General features: G+C 28.1%; 1 protein-coding gene across 1 annotated transcript in view; it reads right to left on the bottom strand.

Annotated features, from left to right (window-relative positions):
• Positions 1–18,267, bottom strand: part of rk (G-protein coupled receptor rickets) — a 62,917-nt gene that overhangs the window by 5,263 nt on the left and 39,387 nt on the right. Inside the window, 12 exon segments of the mRNA XM_011503607.1 lie at positions 1–587; positions 1,195–1,389; positions 1,686–1,865; positions 4,189–4,523; positions 4,979–5,050; positions 6,081–6,224; positions 6,360–6,425; positions 7,634–7,774; positions 8,609–8,752; positions 10,632–10,700; positions 11,278–11,349; positions 12,274–12,345. Of these exon segments, the coding sequence (XP_011501909.1) occupies positions 1–587; positions 1,195–1,389; positions 1,686–1,865; positions 4,189–4,523; positions 4,979–5,050; positions 6,081–6,224; positions 6,360–6,425; positions 7,634–7,774; positions 8,609–8,752; positions 10,632–10,700; positions 11,278–11,349; positions 12,274–12,345 (2,077 nt within the window).

Genomic DNA, 18,267 nt, shown 5'->3' with positions numbered 1-18,267 from the left:
GACGGCGAAGACCTTGGCCTGCTCGAGAGTAACGAGCTGGAGGCCGAAGGTCGCGGTGAGCGAGAAGAAGGCGATCGGTGACCAGCAGAGAAAATCTGTGAAGACGAGGAGCGCCATCCGCTTGGCTATTCTCGAGTCGTTGGAGTTCCAGGCCTGGGAGCCTCTTATCGCGCAGTACATCTTCAGATAGCAACCCATGAGGATAAAGAAGGCGACTCCATTTATGAGCATAAGAAAGACGACGTAAGCCAGAGATGCGGGGCTCGTCGTCTCGAATGGCAAACAGATGGCGAACTTGCGGTAATCGGAGATCCCGAAGAGGGGCATCGTCGCCATGCCCAGAGCGAACAACCAGCCCATCGTCATTATGTAGCTTGCGTGCTTAAGCGAGAGCCGCTTGTTCAGGTGCATCGCGTGCGTTATGGCGTAGTTGCGCTCCAGAGTTATTACCGAGAGTGTGTAGACGCTCAGCTCGGAGCTCAGGACGCCGAGAAAACCCGCCAGTTGGCAGCCCACTGACATCTGCCAGGGTATCGCGTACTTGCGGAACTCGCCGAGGGTCGACGCGTCCACTACCGCCAGCAATCCTGGGGGTATACTTTCGTTTTAAGTGCGGGTTGATTGGGTTTCTTTAAGGGCACCTCGATTATCGCGTACATTTGCCATACTTTCATTATCTATTTAAAACTCGCATTAGAATTTGCGCTAGCAAGTAATTTGCTAAATTTCAAAATTTTAAAAATCTCGTAATCATTGATGCGCGAGAGATCTCTATCGTTTCATCAGCCCTTAATAGACAACAAGAGGGCCGCGAAAGATTAACAATATATTCATGCAATTTATATCGAAGTGATTTATTTTTGATATTTGAATATTCGAATAGGAACGTCCCTTAATGACGATTTAAAAACAATATCAGCTAAGTCTAATAGCAATTACACGAGATTCAGATAAGAAAAGAAAAAAGAAAAAAGAAAAAAATTACAATGAAATTCTAAATTATGCATAAATTATGGATAGAACATATGCACTGTTTAAAATTATAGCTCGATCATTCGTTTTTCTATTAGAAAGGGTTTTTGTAAAAGTTTTCTAATTTTTTTCATTGAATCGGGAAAGAATAATGAGATCTCGTTACATTAAACCCTGTGTTCTATCATCAATTGTTAGAAATTAGTAAGGTAAAGTAAGTACCTAAGTAAAGACCCATAAAGAAATCAGCGGCTGCGAGATTGCAGACTAGGAATCTTGGAACGTCCATTTTGCTTTTGGAAAAAATGAGGACGAATACAACGGTACCGTTACCAAGCATTGCTAGTAAAAATACTATCCAAACCCCACAGCGTAATGTCCACCAGTCAAATAAATCTTGGCAAGGTAAGAATGGACCTAAAAGAAAATTGGTATAATAAATAATAAAGTTGGAAAATTGAAAAGTGAAAAAATGAATATACATCGGTTTCCTCATTTATTATATCGCTTTATTTTTTGTTCCTAGACAGTAAAATACAAAGATTTATCATAAGTATTGAAAAAAAATTACTTTTTTTCTTCTTCTTCTTTTTTTTTTTTTTTTTTTTTTTTTTTTTAACAATTAAAGTATTCCTAAATGTTCAAAATAATGTTTTTTTTTATTAAAGCAATTCATTATTAAATAATTACAGAGAAAATTAGAATTAACAAACCAGGTTGAGGTAAGCAATGGATTGGTTGTGATGTATATTGTCCAGGTGTAGTTGTACGCCCATCTTGATCTTCAAAATATTCCTCGATATAAGCGGGTAGATTACCGGGGTATGTAAAATCTGAGCCAAAATTATCCCAAAGTTCATTGATTTTCGTTCCAAATTTGCCACTCAAATTATCTATAATATATAATATTTTATCAATAGTTGCATTAAATTTCAATTCAATTATATTTAAGTAAGTGAATTGAATTTAAAGATTATCGCAAATTAATAAAGGATATACAATAATATAATTATATTATATTTAGAATGTGCGTGAAATTATTTGAACACCCTAATTCAAATATTGCAACATTATCTACAATGATTTTTACAAGTGAATTGCTTTATAAGTCCACGGTAATTAGATTTAAACATTTATTGGATCACGATATCAGACGATTATGAATACTAAATAATGTATGTTTCGATTGTTATGTATAGAATGATAATGTGGACACGTAAGCACGAAATGTATGGTTTAATTAATATTATAATTCTCTATTGGTAATTTGGTAATTTCCCTATTACATTCGTAATCGAATACATTATGCTGAGGGGATATTTGGAATAGCGCTTATCCAACTCATTATTGAATGTAACAAAAAAAATTACCTTAATTACCTTATTGGGTAAATTTATGGCTATTTAAAAGTAATCATGAACATGATTAAAAATGTTGATGATATATTAATGTTACAATAATATTAAGTAATAAAATCATCAATTATATATTAATAAAGGGATAATCAATCGAATTTTATATCAAACTTCATTACTAATATGAAAATTATATTTTAAAATGAATCTAAAATGACATTGTTTTATTATTTTAATGCACAAATTTTGAAAATTACTTTGAATATATACATTTTAAAATAAAGTATTATGAACATTTTTATTATTATCGTTATGTACTTAGGGTTATGTTTATTTATGAAACATTATTCTTTAATGTTGACAAAAAGGAAAGAAACTGAAAAAATGTTTGAATCATTAAATTTACTTGATCAATACAATGTGTTGCAAAGCATAAAATATTGTAGAACGGACTATACGAATGGTTATATTCTAAAAAGCTTTTTCAATTATCAGTAAAATTTTAAAATTTTAAAATCGTTGTATTTCACATTCGTCGTAAATTTCTTCATTTAATCGAAGTAGATCAGTAACAAAAATGAAATTAAAAGACTCGAAATAGACTCTAGATATAGATTTAGTTTTTTAATATCTACATTTTAATACCGTTAACATTAATAATTAATGTTTATTATTTATAACGAGTACTTATTAGAATAAGCTTAATTAATGATAATTATATTTTTCATATTAGTTTAATTCAATACCCCAATTATGTTTGAAAAATAAAAACAATTATCATGTATTTTCGAAGCATCAGCTTTTATAAAGTCCAGGCTAGAACTTCAATTTACTTCATTTCTACGTGAATATTTTTTGCTTTTGGTTTGAATTAACGTTAAGTCTTCAACTACAGAACAAAGTTAAATGAACAAAGTTAAATGATTCTCCATTATTTATGCTATTGAACGCCGCGCAATAATTGAACGTTTGAACAATATTTAATGAAAGTGAAAAATAATCGTATTTAAGAATTTATACATCGTTAATATATTTATTGTCTCTGATTATTTGAATGCGTGAAACGCGATGTCATATTTTACTATTTTAATTACATCTAAATATGGCTGAAGTCAAATGACTTTATATCTTTATTGACATATTATTTTCCAACAAATTCTACGTATCTTATAAATTATTGCAATTATTTCATATTCAACGTCTTTATTTAACCATACAACAGAATAAAGGAATTATTCTAGTTTTTAGATATTATTATTTTTACTTGATAGTATTTTAAAAATATCAACTGTCTTTTGAGTAAACTTTTGAATAAAATAATTTGAAACTGATCGATTAATAATATTTAATAATAAAATATTGATCGGGAATCGGAATTTCGTATTTGAATCAAAATTCTTATAAAATTGTTACCATTACTTGTATCATTACTTAACCATAGCTTAAAAGGATTTCAATCTAAAAATGGTGTTTTAATGTACAAATATAGTTTAAAGTAGACGATGAATTAGCATAGGAAGGCATTAATTTTCAAGTTACTTTGACTGATTCCCTTCAATGTTATACTACTAAAGCCTTCTTTTTGGAAATTATTTATCGTTACATAGAATATTAAGCGTAAAGAGCAATTTTTTTTTTTTTTTTTTTTTTTTTTTATTGATTATAGCAATTCAATACCAAATATATCAAAATCAATTACATTTAATTGCAAACAGGATAATTATGTTTATCATATATATGCGAGAGGGCTGATTAATGAAAGTAATTTGATAAGTTTTTGAAAGCACATAAGAATGTTAGGTTGAACAAGATTTGCGTAGGGTCAGAATTACGAACCGCGCCGAAGGAATGTCAAACTTACACAATTGAGGCCAAATATCCATCGCACTTGAATTCCATAGGCTCATGTCAAAATCATTATCGGTGGGGAAGAGCACAGACTCCTGAATAGGTTGGTGTTGCTGCTGTTGTTGCTTCTGTTGCTGCTGTTGTTGTTGCACTACAGCCTCATCCCCTTGATCGATATTCACGAATAAGCAGCAATGGTAAGCGTACGATAATACCATTGTTTTTACGTGGGGAAATTCTTCGGGTCCTGGGAATTCGCGTAGTGCTGGATTATTGAAGGTTTTCAGGTGCAAGAGACCTGACAAACCTTTAACCGGCAATCTTGGAAAAATATTGTTTCCCAAATTCCTGGTATAATTCACTCGAATCAGTATAATAAATTTTCGCATTTTTATAAAATAGGGCAGATATTGTCCCTCAACGCGTAATCATATTTTTAATGCATTTTTAAGCAGTAGAAAAGCAATATATAAATTCTTTAACAGAAAAATTATAGACAATTTATTTTAGAATTATAGACAAAATTATTTTTCAATTATCTTATATTTAACGTAAAGGTCATTAAATTAAAGTTTGTATTAAAAAAGTTGTTTTGAAACATTAATTTAACATAAATTTAAATTTTGCAGGATGTAATATCTATTTAATTTATTTATAGGTTTATAATATAATTTATAGAAATTTATGTCGATAGAGTTATGCAAAAATAACAAACAAATTTACTTTATTTTGACATTATTTACTTTTTTAACTTTAAGATACTTCAAAAAATAAATAGAATACAAATTCAATTATATACTCACAAATCTTCTAACTGCTTGATCTGATTAAAAGCCTCAGGATGTACGAATTCTATGAGATTATTCTCTAAATCTCTAAAAACATTTATATTAAAATTTTTGCACAAAACTAGATTAGAGATAAATATAAGCGCAACAAGTATTAAGAACGTTTTATAATTTAAATAATTGGAAATTTTGCATTCATGTAAGAAAATTAATTTAAATCACTTTATCAAAATTATCAAAAATTATCAAAAATATTATCTAAGTTTTTAAAAAAAAACTCTATTAAATAGTATTAAAAAGTTGACATTATTAAAAATAGAACATCTTTTAAAAATAAATATATGTAATAGAAATTTATTTTTAAATAAATGATTAATTAAAACGATTTTTAATTTAATCGAGTTTGAACATTTTACAACTTGTTGATAAACCGATTTATTAATCTGAGAGCATTTTTTGAAAGTGGATAAAAGTAACATAGGGATGATTTTTCAAAATATTAATTGCTTTTATTCCCTATAAATTTGTGTAATATTTTAAAAATTTCAAGCACATTTATTAAACTATTGTTATTTATTTTGATAATTGCATAGAAGAACCGAGAAAATGTCTCATTATTAAAGAAAAAAATGATTCTTCTAATATATATAAGTAACTTAAATTAATAATAATTAATAATATATTTTATCATATTTACATATAAGTCATAAGCATTCAATTACGTAAGAATTAATAATTTACTTTTATCTTATCTACAAGCAATCTCACATTTTCTCATGACATTTTAAAGTTCTTTTCAATTTTTTTCCTATGTACATAATTCGTAATAAAAAGCTCACAAACGTAGTAAAAAATATTATTTTACTTTTTTATTACATCTGTAATGGAAAACTATGTGCGCTTTTATATCCGTACTCCAAACATATCATGAATTTTTAATAAAGATGAAGCAACATTTAAAAAATCAAAATTTTGATATTAAGGGAGCAAATATTAATTTCTGTCAATAAATCAATTAGACTTTTAATTGTAATAGAAAATAACGTTATAGCCTAGCAATATCCTCAATTAATTATTATCATCAATGTGCGCAGTGTGAATATTAGGATAAACTCACAAAAGTTGTAGGCGAGATAAGCCGATAAATGCATCTTCTGGAATCATTTTAATGTTATTATTTGATATAAGAAGATCGTGTAGAGCAGCAGAATTTTGAAATGGCCGTCCTGATAGCGAAGAAATCATGTTGCTTGCTAAATCTCTAATCAAATAAATTATTGATTTATAAAATTAATAATACATAAAAAAACACATATATAGATCAAAATAGTTGTATAAAATTAAAAACAATCTGTTTGAATTTAAAAGAAACATGATGACGTTCTCACATACGTACAAAACCCGAAGATTGAGGCAGTCTTTCAGATTTGGTATGGTAGTTAGATAATTGGATTTAAGATCTCTGAAAGCACAAAAATATGAACTTGAGAGCGCAAGTCAATAGATATAATATTTACATTGGCTTATACATTTTATCAAAAATTAATTAAATAACAAACTATTTTTAATAATAATAATCTTTAAAGTAAATACTGTGAAGTTGATTGAAAATTAAAATTTTACCAAAGAAGTTTCAGCGTGCATAAGGTTGTTAACATTTATTTCTAATTTTTAACTTATTTTTATATATTATTATAAAAAAATTTATAAGTTTTTAATAAAAAAAAAAAAAAAGAAAATAAAAAGTACTTTAGTTTAATACTAGTTGTTATCTCGAGAATATTCATTAATGTACATATATGAGCCTTGTTGAATAAATAAATACACACACACACACACACACACACACAGATTTAGTAAATAATTGTTCAAACACATTGAACATCTTATATCATTTATTAATTCGTAATATTTACAAAACAATATTACGAAAATTATATCACCACTTATTATTAAAAAATCTTAATTTTTTGTGTTTATTAGTACTTTTGTACACTAATACTATCAATATATTTGTTGAAAAATATATCTTTGCGTCACATATTATTTATTTAATATTTGTAACGCTGTTGATACTTTACAAAGTACTTCTATTCTTGTCGACATACAAATTTTTCGGTTTTACGGCAGTTTTATATAGGTCGTAGGATAAAAAAGTACTTTAGCATATATATTAAAGCTTTATTCAGAAACCTGTAAAAATCATGAAAAATCTTATTCGCCTTTTAAAGATTAATGTTTAAATATACCATGGGCCTTCTCATTAAATGTTAAAGTTTCAAAAAATTGTATAACCTACTTTTATTTTTCTACATTAACGAGGGAAATAAAAAGGTACAACTGAATATAAATAACATAAGACGAGTGTTAATTTCGACTAAGAAAATTAGATTTAATGAATACAAATTTTATAAGATGATAGTCAGTGTTATGTTATAGATAATGATAAGTATCTAGAATAATAAGCAAATAAAAAGTTCTACCCAATGAGATCTTAATTTAATCTATAATTTACATCTTCCATTTGCTACAAGTAGAACAAAATATTGTCAGAATTTAACACCGAGGGAATATCAAATAACAAAATACCCTTCTCATTCTTGTATTATGAGAATCAAGTTGTTAAAAGTACTGAACTGCATATCGCGAACAGTATCCTGGATTACTTACAGACTTTTTAGTTTTGCTGAGTGTTTGCAAAGCTCGTTTGGTACTTGTCTTATACGCGCCCGGTCCACTCGCAGCATCTCCAGGGAACGGCAGCCGTTTAGAACTGGAAACTCGCTCAACTCTTTTACGTTCGACAGAATTCTGAGAATGGGCAGAAAAATTTGCAAGGCTAAAGGATTACAGAGAAGTGTCCATATGGTATAATTCCTGATATTTTGGAATTTTATTCTATTATTCAGCTTAACATATTGTAAATTTCTTATCGACTTTGATAATCTTCATTGTACGATATATATCGATATAGTTCATTTTACGTTAAAATCGTTGGAAAAGTCATTACTATCGATCGGTTAAATTTCTTTTCATTATATATAATTATATGTTATTTATATTATCGTTATCCATATAATCCTATACAATTATATTCTATCTGGTAAAATAATCGATAAACTGATTACTTTGTAGTATACACATTTTAATGTAAGAAAATACATAAAATATAATCTTGTCTCACTAAGATCGCTCAGACACTAAACAACATAATAAATCCTTAAAAATTTTCTCTTCTTCTGTCAGTCTAAATTCATTGGAATTGATATAATAATTTATCGATATGCAGCACAAATCTTTGAAATTAATTGAAATATCCATTTTTTAGATTAATACTATACAAAATATCTGAATAATGGAAATCTTTACCAGATAGCGTAAATATTCTGATATGACATCATTTTGAATTTGGTTATAGAATTACGAATTTATTTACTTATTAAATTAATAATAATGCTCGTGATAGACTGAGCCAACAAAATCGTGTATATTAAAATTCAAATATTTTCACTAGAATATACTATCACTTTCGCGAGGAATCTTTGTATTTATAATCCATCATGCATACTCAAATTTAAAACACTAAGTAGTCTCATATCAAATGTCAACAGATCTTTCTCCATAATCCAATAACCCATAACTTACAGTTTCCGTAATCGTGTTAGATGTTGAAAGGTAAGCCCATGCACTTCCCTTATCGGATTTCCACGCAAGTCCACCGATAGTAGATTTCTTGCACTTTTAAAGCTGTCAGCTTCGAGAATCCGAATTCTATTATTTGCAAGCGATCTGGAACAGTTTTCATATTTATAATTTTTTAACATCTGACTTTACTTTTCTAATTACAGTGTCAATAGAAAAAATACTATTAAAATATAAACGGCTGTAAAATGGAAATTTCAAAAAATATAAAATTATACCACATTTTTCAAACTTCAATATCTTTTTGATATTTCGTCTTGATTTAATGTTGCAATCAACGACATATTGAAAAGAAAAAAAAACAATGATTTACAAAGCAAGAAAAATTGGTAAAAATTTTCCAATTTGTATAAGTTTTTTCTTTTAATAAGTAAACCATTCGATTTAAACATCATTTAATTTGCAGTTTAATCGATAGTGAAGATGTAAAAGAATTTGATAGTAGAAATCAAAACGTATTTTACCTATTTCTTGTTGTTTACCTACATTTATTGATTTGAAAGATGTTATATTGTTCTATTAAAATATATTTATTATTTATTGTATTTTTTTTTATCTAATAATAACTACAGTTTATTAGAAATTTTTTTTAATTAAATTACATAAAGTATTAAAATAATTAACTTCGTTAGAAAAATGACCATAATCGAGTTCATTTTATAAAATGTATACTTTTGCAAGATATTTGAAATATCTAATACATTAAACTTACACAAAAAAATATTAAGCAATTTTCATAGATAAGTTGATAAATTATTTTTTTCGAAATTCACCACAAATTTTATACTGATAAAATTATCATTATTTATTCATCACATCTCTCAATTCTAATAATTTTGTGTAATGCAAATATAAAATATGGTACCTATTAATGGGAATATCAATTTTTTCAGATACTTTCGTGATATTCAATGCAATACGAAAATTATTTAAAATTATATATATATTTTTTGTAATCATTTAATTAATGCTCTGAGAAAATTTGATGTAGCATTAAAAAAAAAATGTTTATAAATAAACTGATTTGAAAATTGTCAATAGTTTTCCTTACCAAGTTTGGAAAATAGTATGTATTAACTTAATTTAAACATTTTTTTGAAGCATATTTAATTTAAAAAAATTATTTTTTTACATTGAATTTTACATTTAAAGTAAGAGTTGAATAATTTTCGAAATATATTATTTGCTCTATAAGTAAAATATTTAGCGTTTCCGTTTAGATGCTCTACAAATTGTAAGTATTTATAAGGATTATAATAATACCTTTTAAATAAAATTGAAAACATTGAAATTAGATATTAAATACATTAAAAAAAAAAATTAACTACTTCAAAAGTTTGATGGCAATAGTTTAAATTCTGCAATAATTTATCATTTTATTATCTATTATATTTTCCGTTACATTATATTATCAAATATTTTTAATATTCAAAGTATTCAGAAGTATGGTTAAATAATCGTACGTTAATAATTAAAATGTCAGTATTAGTTATTACTCTTTTAGAATATCGCATATAATTTATAAAAAATAATTATTAAAAAATAGGATTTATATATAGGATAGGAATAAAAAAAAAAAAGGAAAAATAATTGAGAATTTTTCATTGTCCACAAGTTTCTTTATATATGTAAAATAAAATTTATTTTGCTTACTCGTGGATATTACTTATTTTCTTAAGAAATTTTAACATAAATTATCGTACTCATTAAAATATGAGACAAGATGGAAAATATCGTATTTAGATATTCGAATTTTTCCTTTCTTCCTCTCTTGATTTTCTCTTTTATTGGAATATCTAATTATTATACTTCTGTATAAAAAGTGAATATTTTATTGGAAAATGGAGAATTTTAGCTTATGGGTACTGTATTTTAAAAAAAAATATAGGCCTAATAAGGTTTTCCCAGGAGCTAAGGTAAATGTTATCTTATGTAGTTTGTAAAGAAATTACTGATAAAGACTTACAGTTCTTCTAGATTTCTCAAACCAGAAATGGCCTTTGGGAATTCCGTCAAATTGTTATCATCAAGTTCCCTATGACAGACAATCAAAGATTTTCATCTTTATCGTTAAAAATAGATACATATAATATATAACAAAGTGAATTTAAGAATAATTTTAAGCTAAAGCACAGATTTAATAAAAATTTATAATACGAATGTCCTTGAGTTTTAATATACTTTTATTTCATTGTTCATTTAAAATAAAAAGTATCTGCTTCGATTTTATTATGTTATTATGATCGTCATGAATAATTTTTTTTTCGTTTACATTCATGTTGTTTAGTTAAATGGTGGATGAGTTAAAATTAACATTAAACAAGTTATTTTAATATAAAATTACAAAAACATCATATATAAATTCATTTTGTTAATACAAAAATTATTTCTTATTATTAATATTATATCGTAGAATGATAAAGTAAGATGAATATAATATTATAGAAGTTCCATTAGAAGTTCAATTATCCATTTAATTATATGTTACAATAGACCTTATTAATGTATAAGATAGAAATAGGAATCAGCATTATTTAATAAAGGAATGGCAGTCGAATGATTCATTAATCCTTGATTATCGATTATAAGTTAATAATTATCAAAATACTTACAAAATATCAAGCCGTGTTAAGTTATCGAATGCATTTACGTCAATGAAAGTCAGATGATTGCGCCGTAGTAACCTGCAAGATAAATCAATAGAAATCTCCTTTATGCTTTTCCTTTGACTACATTTACAAATATTGAATGGCAACAGGTTCTATTTCAACTATAATATAAAGTGTGGAGTTTTTACAATCTGTTATCCAATGCATTTCACTTCCTGTCCATCTTCTTTTATTTTTTTATTTTGCCCATTTTTTTTCTACTCTCTCTTATTATTCTCGTGCCCGGTATAATCGATCATATTACCGGCGAACTAGAGAATTTCAGTATTAAGAAATGTTGTAGTATACGCTTATAAATAATTATATACTAATAGAATTTATGAGCATAAGCTAATTTATTACACTTCAAAATTAATTACTAAACAGAAGGTCGTTTGAAAACTATGCTAAATATCTACTTGTTTCATACTCTTAATTTCCCTTCAAAACTGACAATTAATCGACATCCCATATGTAACTATGAAACATAACAATAAAATCATGAAAATTAAAAAATATTTTAACATTTTAAGTCTACTTATGTAATCAGGTCGGATTTTTCATTGAAATTTAAGATATTTCAATTTTTATATAACGGTTCAAATTAAAAAGACTTTACTTGCAAAAACAACTTTTTCGCATCTAACTAATCTTCTACTAAACAATCTGATAGCATTTAATACGATATTAATAAAAATTATTATTTTATATTATTTAAAGTGCTGTATATACTATATGTAATTAATATTATGAGGTAATTGTGGGATATAATGATATGTAATATAATATATATAATATAATAAGATATAAATAATATAGTACATATATAATACAATAAATATATAATATAATATATAGAATATAATGATAATGTAAGTGTAAAAAACCTTTGTATTAAGTTTTCAAGTTTAATAATTCAATTTTATAAAAGTTCATATAGCAGAAAATAAGTATACTTACAAAACTTCGAGATTGGGAAATCTTTGAAAAGCACCGGCTGGAATGTTCGTTATATTGTTGCTTGTCAAGTCTCTGAAACAGAATAAGGAAAAGATGTATTTAATTCTAAAAACTTTTTGAAATTATAAAAAATAAAGCGACAATAGCATTGGATATTTACGCGATGCCTCTTGTATTCATTGGAGTTGATCGCGAATTTTGTGCGAAGAATTTTTACTTTTTCGTGACAATCACGCATAATTTCGGAGAATGGAATAAAACATTTTAGTTATCTCATATAGATCTCTTTTGTAATTCATTCTGTTTCTTCGCGAAGTACTGAGAGGCGGATATCCGCATTCGCCTTGTCGTTGTTGCCGTCATTGTCGTCTTCGTCGTTGTCGTAGTCGTCTTCATCGTCCTCTTCATCGTCGTCGTCGTCGTCGTCGTCGTCGTCGTCGTCGTCGTCTACCGAGTCTATATCGTCTACCAATGTTGTTTGCTGAAGCGCGTGCCCATCTACATAAATACGTTTCACTTTATTGTTTTCTTTCATTCTTTTTATTTTCGTGTTTGCTTGGAACTTTATGCCAGAGTTAACGAGTTTCCTTTGACATTGCAATTCTCTTTCTTTGATTCAGCGGTTAAAGTATGTTTTTAATTTATATGAGCTCTACTTTCTATTAAAAATGTTCACCAAAATTAAGAAATGACTATAATTATAAAATAGAAAATAAACACTATTCAACAACTTCTATTAGGATGATATAATTTTATTAATATTCATTGTAAGATATTCAGGTTAATCGTAAGATTAATTAATAACTGTGAGATTTAATAGTACTAAGTATCGCTATCGGAATGGTAATTACTTTCCTATGATATAATAACAGCGTTAATTGAATAGTAAAGAAATAGTTTTGGACCAATTACAATGGTAGACTAGTTTAATATTATTTGCAAATTTTGTATTATTTTGATAAATTTTGTATGAGACATTTATTTTGTATATTCTCTACTGAAAATTCGCTTGATAATAAAAAAGTTAATCGAACTTTTTTATATTATGAATAATCATTGAAAATGTTTCAATTTTCCGATATATTTGGATTAATTTGCTTCGTTTCATTTTAAAAGTAGGAAAATTTACTAAATATATAATCAATATTAATATAAAATAAAAACTTTAGACAAACTAGAGAATTTCAATAAATGCACTTGATTTTAAAAATCAATTTTAACAGCTTAGTCCCAAAATATAATCTATGGGGATCGGATATTTTTAAGTTGTTTATACTGTAAAGTGGCATAGTTTATTAGTTAAAGTTGTTAAAAGCGCTGTAATACAAACAGGGATAATGGATTTTTGACGGTTTAATATCTAATAATGTAATGTAATAGTATCAAAGATTAAGCTTTTAAACGAATATCAATACTACTTCATCTACAAGAATATTTGAATGTATATTATTATTGAAAATTATTGTTAATATCGTGATGTTATATTATATCAACATTTTTTTTTATATTATTTAATAGTCATTTGTTTCTTAAGAAATAAGAAGCATCAAAAGGAAAAAAAATTAAAAAATTATCAGCAGTTAATTATTTTTCATATTTGTTAGTCACTATACGCCATTTATTCTGCAACTTTAATGAAAAATAATTATTAAATAAATGAAGCATGAGTATTTGCATAAAATTTTATAGTTTAAAATACTATGATTAAAATATATATATATATTCCATAAAATATTTTTTCAATGTTACGCACGTCTCATGGCCCATTTACAAAATACAATTCTTGAAATACTTCGGCTCGCAATGAATACGATCGACTAACTCCATGTCAAATTCGTTGTCAATACTCAGTTCTACAGTATATGTACATAGGAATAATTAGAGAGATTGTGGGATGGTTAATTTATCTAGTTGGAATGTCTATTGCATTGGTAAAAATAGCATACGGTCCACGCATTCTTACAAGTAAATTCTAACAAGTTGTTTCTCTAATTACTCATTTAGTTATATGCTAGCAGTTGAAAATATTAAGCCATTAAAAGTGAATTTTAGACTCGAGACAGAACGTGTTCTACATTTATATTAAGCATAATGAGTTAATAATTCCAAAAAATTAAAAGTTAAAACGCAATTCTCTTGGTATACTCAACACGAAGTTCCTCGGATTAAATGCCTCAGATCGATCTTGATAATTTCGTTCGTTTTTAGTTTCAAATTCGAAAACTATACAATCGGCACAGGTATAATCTTCGAAAATAGTCTGTGAATTTGTAAGACGTCGATTATCATTGGAACGCTTAAGAAACATACTGTTCCGTAATCCATTGGCGCACACGAGTAAATTTCGTCGACTTTCGCCGAGTGAATCGATGATTTCCGTAACTTTAGAAGTAACAAGTAACTTCAAAGGTTACCATTACGTTTTTTTTTTTTTTTTTTTTTTTTTTTTTTTTTTTTGTAGGCGAGCAACATTTCTCAACAACGTCTCAGTATGACATTGGCAGGGCCAATAATTTATAATTGCTAATTGCTGCGCTATTATAATGCCATAAGATACGATGTTAATTGAGTTCCCTCAACACCCTTTCGATCCGTTTTGTAGAACCGTTGGTTATCCGAGCCCACGCCTGTCATCCTGCTCTCTTCGCTACTTCTGTCCTTGTTTGGCATTCATCAGTGGCGAAGATGCAGCGCATCGACATATCGGCGTCGTATAAATACGGGATGCCCAACTTTTTTCCGACCTCTAGCATCAAAAATCCTTGCGTAATTGATGTTGCTTTGTAACGTTGGCTCGGGATTTTAAATGTCTTACAATGTCAGAACGAAGTACGCATTAGGCAATTTGGTATTTAAATGTAATTAGAAGTCAGTGTATGGAGCGTTTCGTAAAAAATGCATCTCGCGTAGGCATTATAGCAAACAAATTGAAAGCATTTAACTAGTGAAGCGATATTGGAGCGTATTCAACAAGTGCTGTCAGGGCTTGAATGATCGATGCGCGAATTCTTGGTAAGGTGGTGCTCATTGAGTTCCTAACTGCCCAGAGTAAGAGACCACGAGACCGCGGCCGAGAGACGGAAAGGTGGGGGTGAGGATGCGGCGGCGAGGAAAGAGCACGGGGCGGTAAAGGGGAAGGGGAAGGGGAATGGGGAAGGGGAATGGGAAGGGGAGAGGGGGTTAGGCAGCGAATGGTGAATGTGAAAACTTTGTGCGCTCTATCTTGTTCTTTTTCTCTTTTTTAAGGCTACGAGTGCCATTCGAGATGCGGAACGCGTCGGCCTTGTGCGTGCATCGCTCACTCGATATCGACGAAGAAATCGGAGAATCGGACGTTGAATGCCCGAATTTGTGGAAATCGCGATTACTTGGGACTTTCGCTGGAACACGCACCGGTAATCCGGGACAATGTGTTCGCGCGCATCGCCGATTACCTTGTTTCCTTTTCTTTATGCGTTTCATCCGCGGGATAAATTTTATGGGGACGCGCGAGAATAGAAACCATAAAGATCCAGGATTCCGTTAAAGAAATTACTTTTGGATCACTTCAATCGTAAAGTTCAGGAGAAAAGATCACTCGAAATGCCATAAAAAGCGGCAAAAGGGTCGTGGGCCAATCTTGCGCCTGGAGACGAACGGAGGAGGCGGGACCATCTTGAAATACCTAAGTACTGTATCAACGAAGGGAAAAGTCATAGGCGCCAAGTGTCACTGCATGTATAAACAGCGGAATTTATATTGGCGCTCTACCGCTCGGTGATACCGAAAGATTTTCTCGAATGGACCTCGATTTATTTTATTCGCAAAACACGATAGCATTTTCTCTTACACTGCAGCTTTATTTTTAATAAGAAATATCGTCATAGTTTTTCTTTCGCTTTAATATTGCACAATCGCTTCATAGAGAATTAAATGCAACGGTGGGCAAAGGAACATTGCCTCGACAAGCAGTTAGCGGTTATTAGAAGAATTTATTTCATTTTGTCATCGTCGAAAGCTTTTAAGCGGACGTTTCCCTGTTTCGTGTAATTTCTGCGTGAAAATGTATTTTTGGAAGGTTTCCGGGTCAAAGATTTCCATTTTCCTATAAAAATGTCAAATATATAAATTGTAATCTATATTTGTATATTGTAATCTATATACATGGCCAAATAAAGCTTGTATTTATTTTCTAATTATTCAAACATAAGAGTGTATGCGCTATAATATAAAAGTGTATTATTAGCTATTATTTGGAGCATACAAATTTATAAAAAATTAAAATTATTTACATACATAATATACTAAGTGAAAATATCTTATTAATGATATTCATCACATTATCGTTTGAAATTAAAATAAAATAAATGTAGGATTTGTGTCAGCGTATATCATATAAACATAAAAATGTGATTTATCACTAAAATGCATATTATTAATCTATAAAATTATAATGCACATAAATTATAGTGACCATTCAACATATATTACACAAATATCGTTTCGAATAAAATAAAATAATATTTAATAAGATATCTTAGAATATTTTCGAAAATAATACATAATAATAGTAATATTTATTAATAAAACTGTTTTATGTTTATTAAAAGTTCGATGTGAGCTATCTGGAATTTAATTACATTACGTACTTTCGTATGCTCAAAGTTATTTACATAGATACATAATTTATTGCTAAACAATCTCAAACAATAAATTATGAAATTTTAAGTTTAACTAAAGAATTTGTTTGCGATCGTATATTTTAACATAAACTTCGACTTTGATTGTCAAAGCCAAGGTAAATAATAATGAATAAAATAATTAAGCCTTTATTGAAAATGTAGAAATGTCTAAAAAACAGTTGAATATCGTATGGACAGTATACATTTTAATTTCCATGTTAATGCTTTACAAAGTAGAAGCGAATGTGTTTTATTGTTGAACCATGTGACTGTTTACGTACAATATAAATTTATTTCTACACTACTATTTATTTCAACTATTCGATGAGTTTTAATTCACTCAGTGAAATAACTTAATAATATTTTTATTACTCATTTGTATTTTATTAGTCTTTCATATTATTCGATTTACTTTGACTTTTAAATTGCATCACAAAAAGTAATCAATAATCATAGTAAAGTAGCTTCGTTTAACAAGTTAAGTAAACACAATTTAGTAGAACTTGCAATAAAATATAATTTCCTTAGAAACTTTGCGTAAGTTTTAATATGGCCCTAAAACTCATGCAGATTATATAATAAAATGTTAGCAATACTTTTGTGTTTCATTAGAGAATACGATAACTTAATATCGATTTTAGAGAACGATGAAAGTAATTGTCAGGCATACTATTAAAAAAGTTATCGTTAAACTTATTTGAGGATTATGCGGCGATAAAGTAAAGACTAAAGAATACACGAGAAATGTTAAAAGCAAAACAGACTGTGTCATTTCAATTATATTTAATTTTCTTCCTAATGAGTTATAACTATGTAATAAGTTATTCCATTAATGATTAATCAACAGGTTTTAAGAAATAATTTAAATAGTTCGGCATACGCGTCAACTATTAAAAATACGGAACAAAAATTAATTTGATATATTTGAAAAACCTTAAAAAATGTATTTGATACCATTTAAATGAAAAAATGAATCACTTAAAATTTTTCTTATAATCCATTCTTAATTTCATTCGTTAATTTTAATTGAATTCGAGTAAATTTGGCATTACTGGGACGAAAATGTAACAGTTATTTTAAAATGAAATAAGAAAAATTTTTAGTGATGATAAAAAGCCAAACGAAAGGTGGAAGAATGAAATAAAAGTTTCTTTCGTACTTACTGCAGTTCACGCGCGATGAATACTTGAATAGGATAATAAAGGGACCGCAAAATGTGTATCTTCCCCCTGTGCAGTCCCATAATGTGTTCCACGTGCATTCAGCTTTTTATTAAACCCCAAGTGTTAAAGTTAAGATAAATGGAATTTCTGCAATTTTCCTAACTGAAAGA

Source organism: Ceratosolen solmsi, unplaced genomic scaffold, assembly GCF_000503995.2.
Source record: "Ceratosolen solmsi marchali unplaced genomic scaffold, CerSol_1.0 scaffold8, whole genome shotgun sequence".
Taxonomy (NCBI): domain Eukaryota; kingdom Metazoa; phylum Arthropoda; class Insecta; order Hymenoptera; family Agaonidae; genus Ceratosolen; species Ceratosolen solmsi.
Note: the sequence above shows the minus strand (reverse complement) of the source record. Positions and strands in the feature narration are given on the sequence as shown.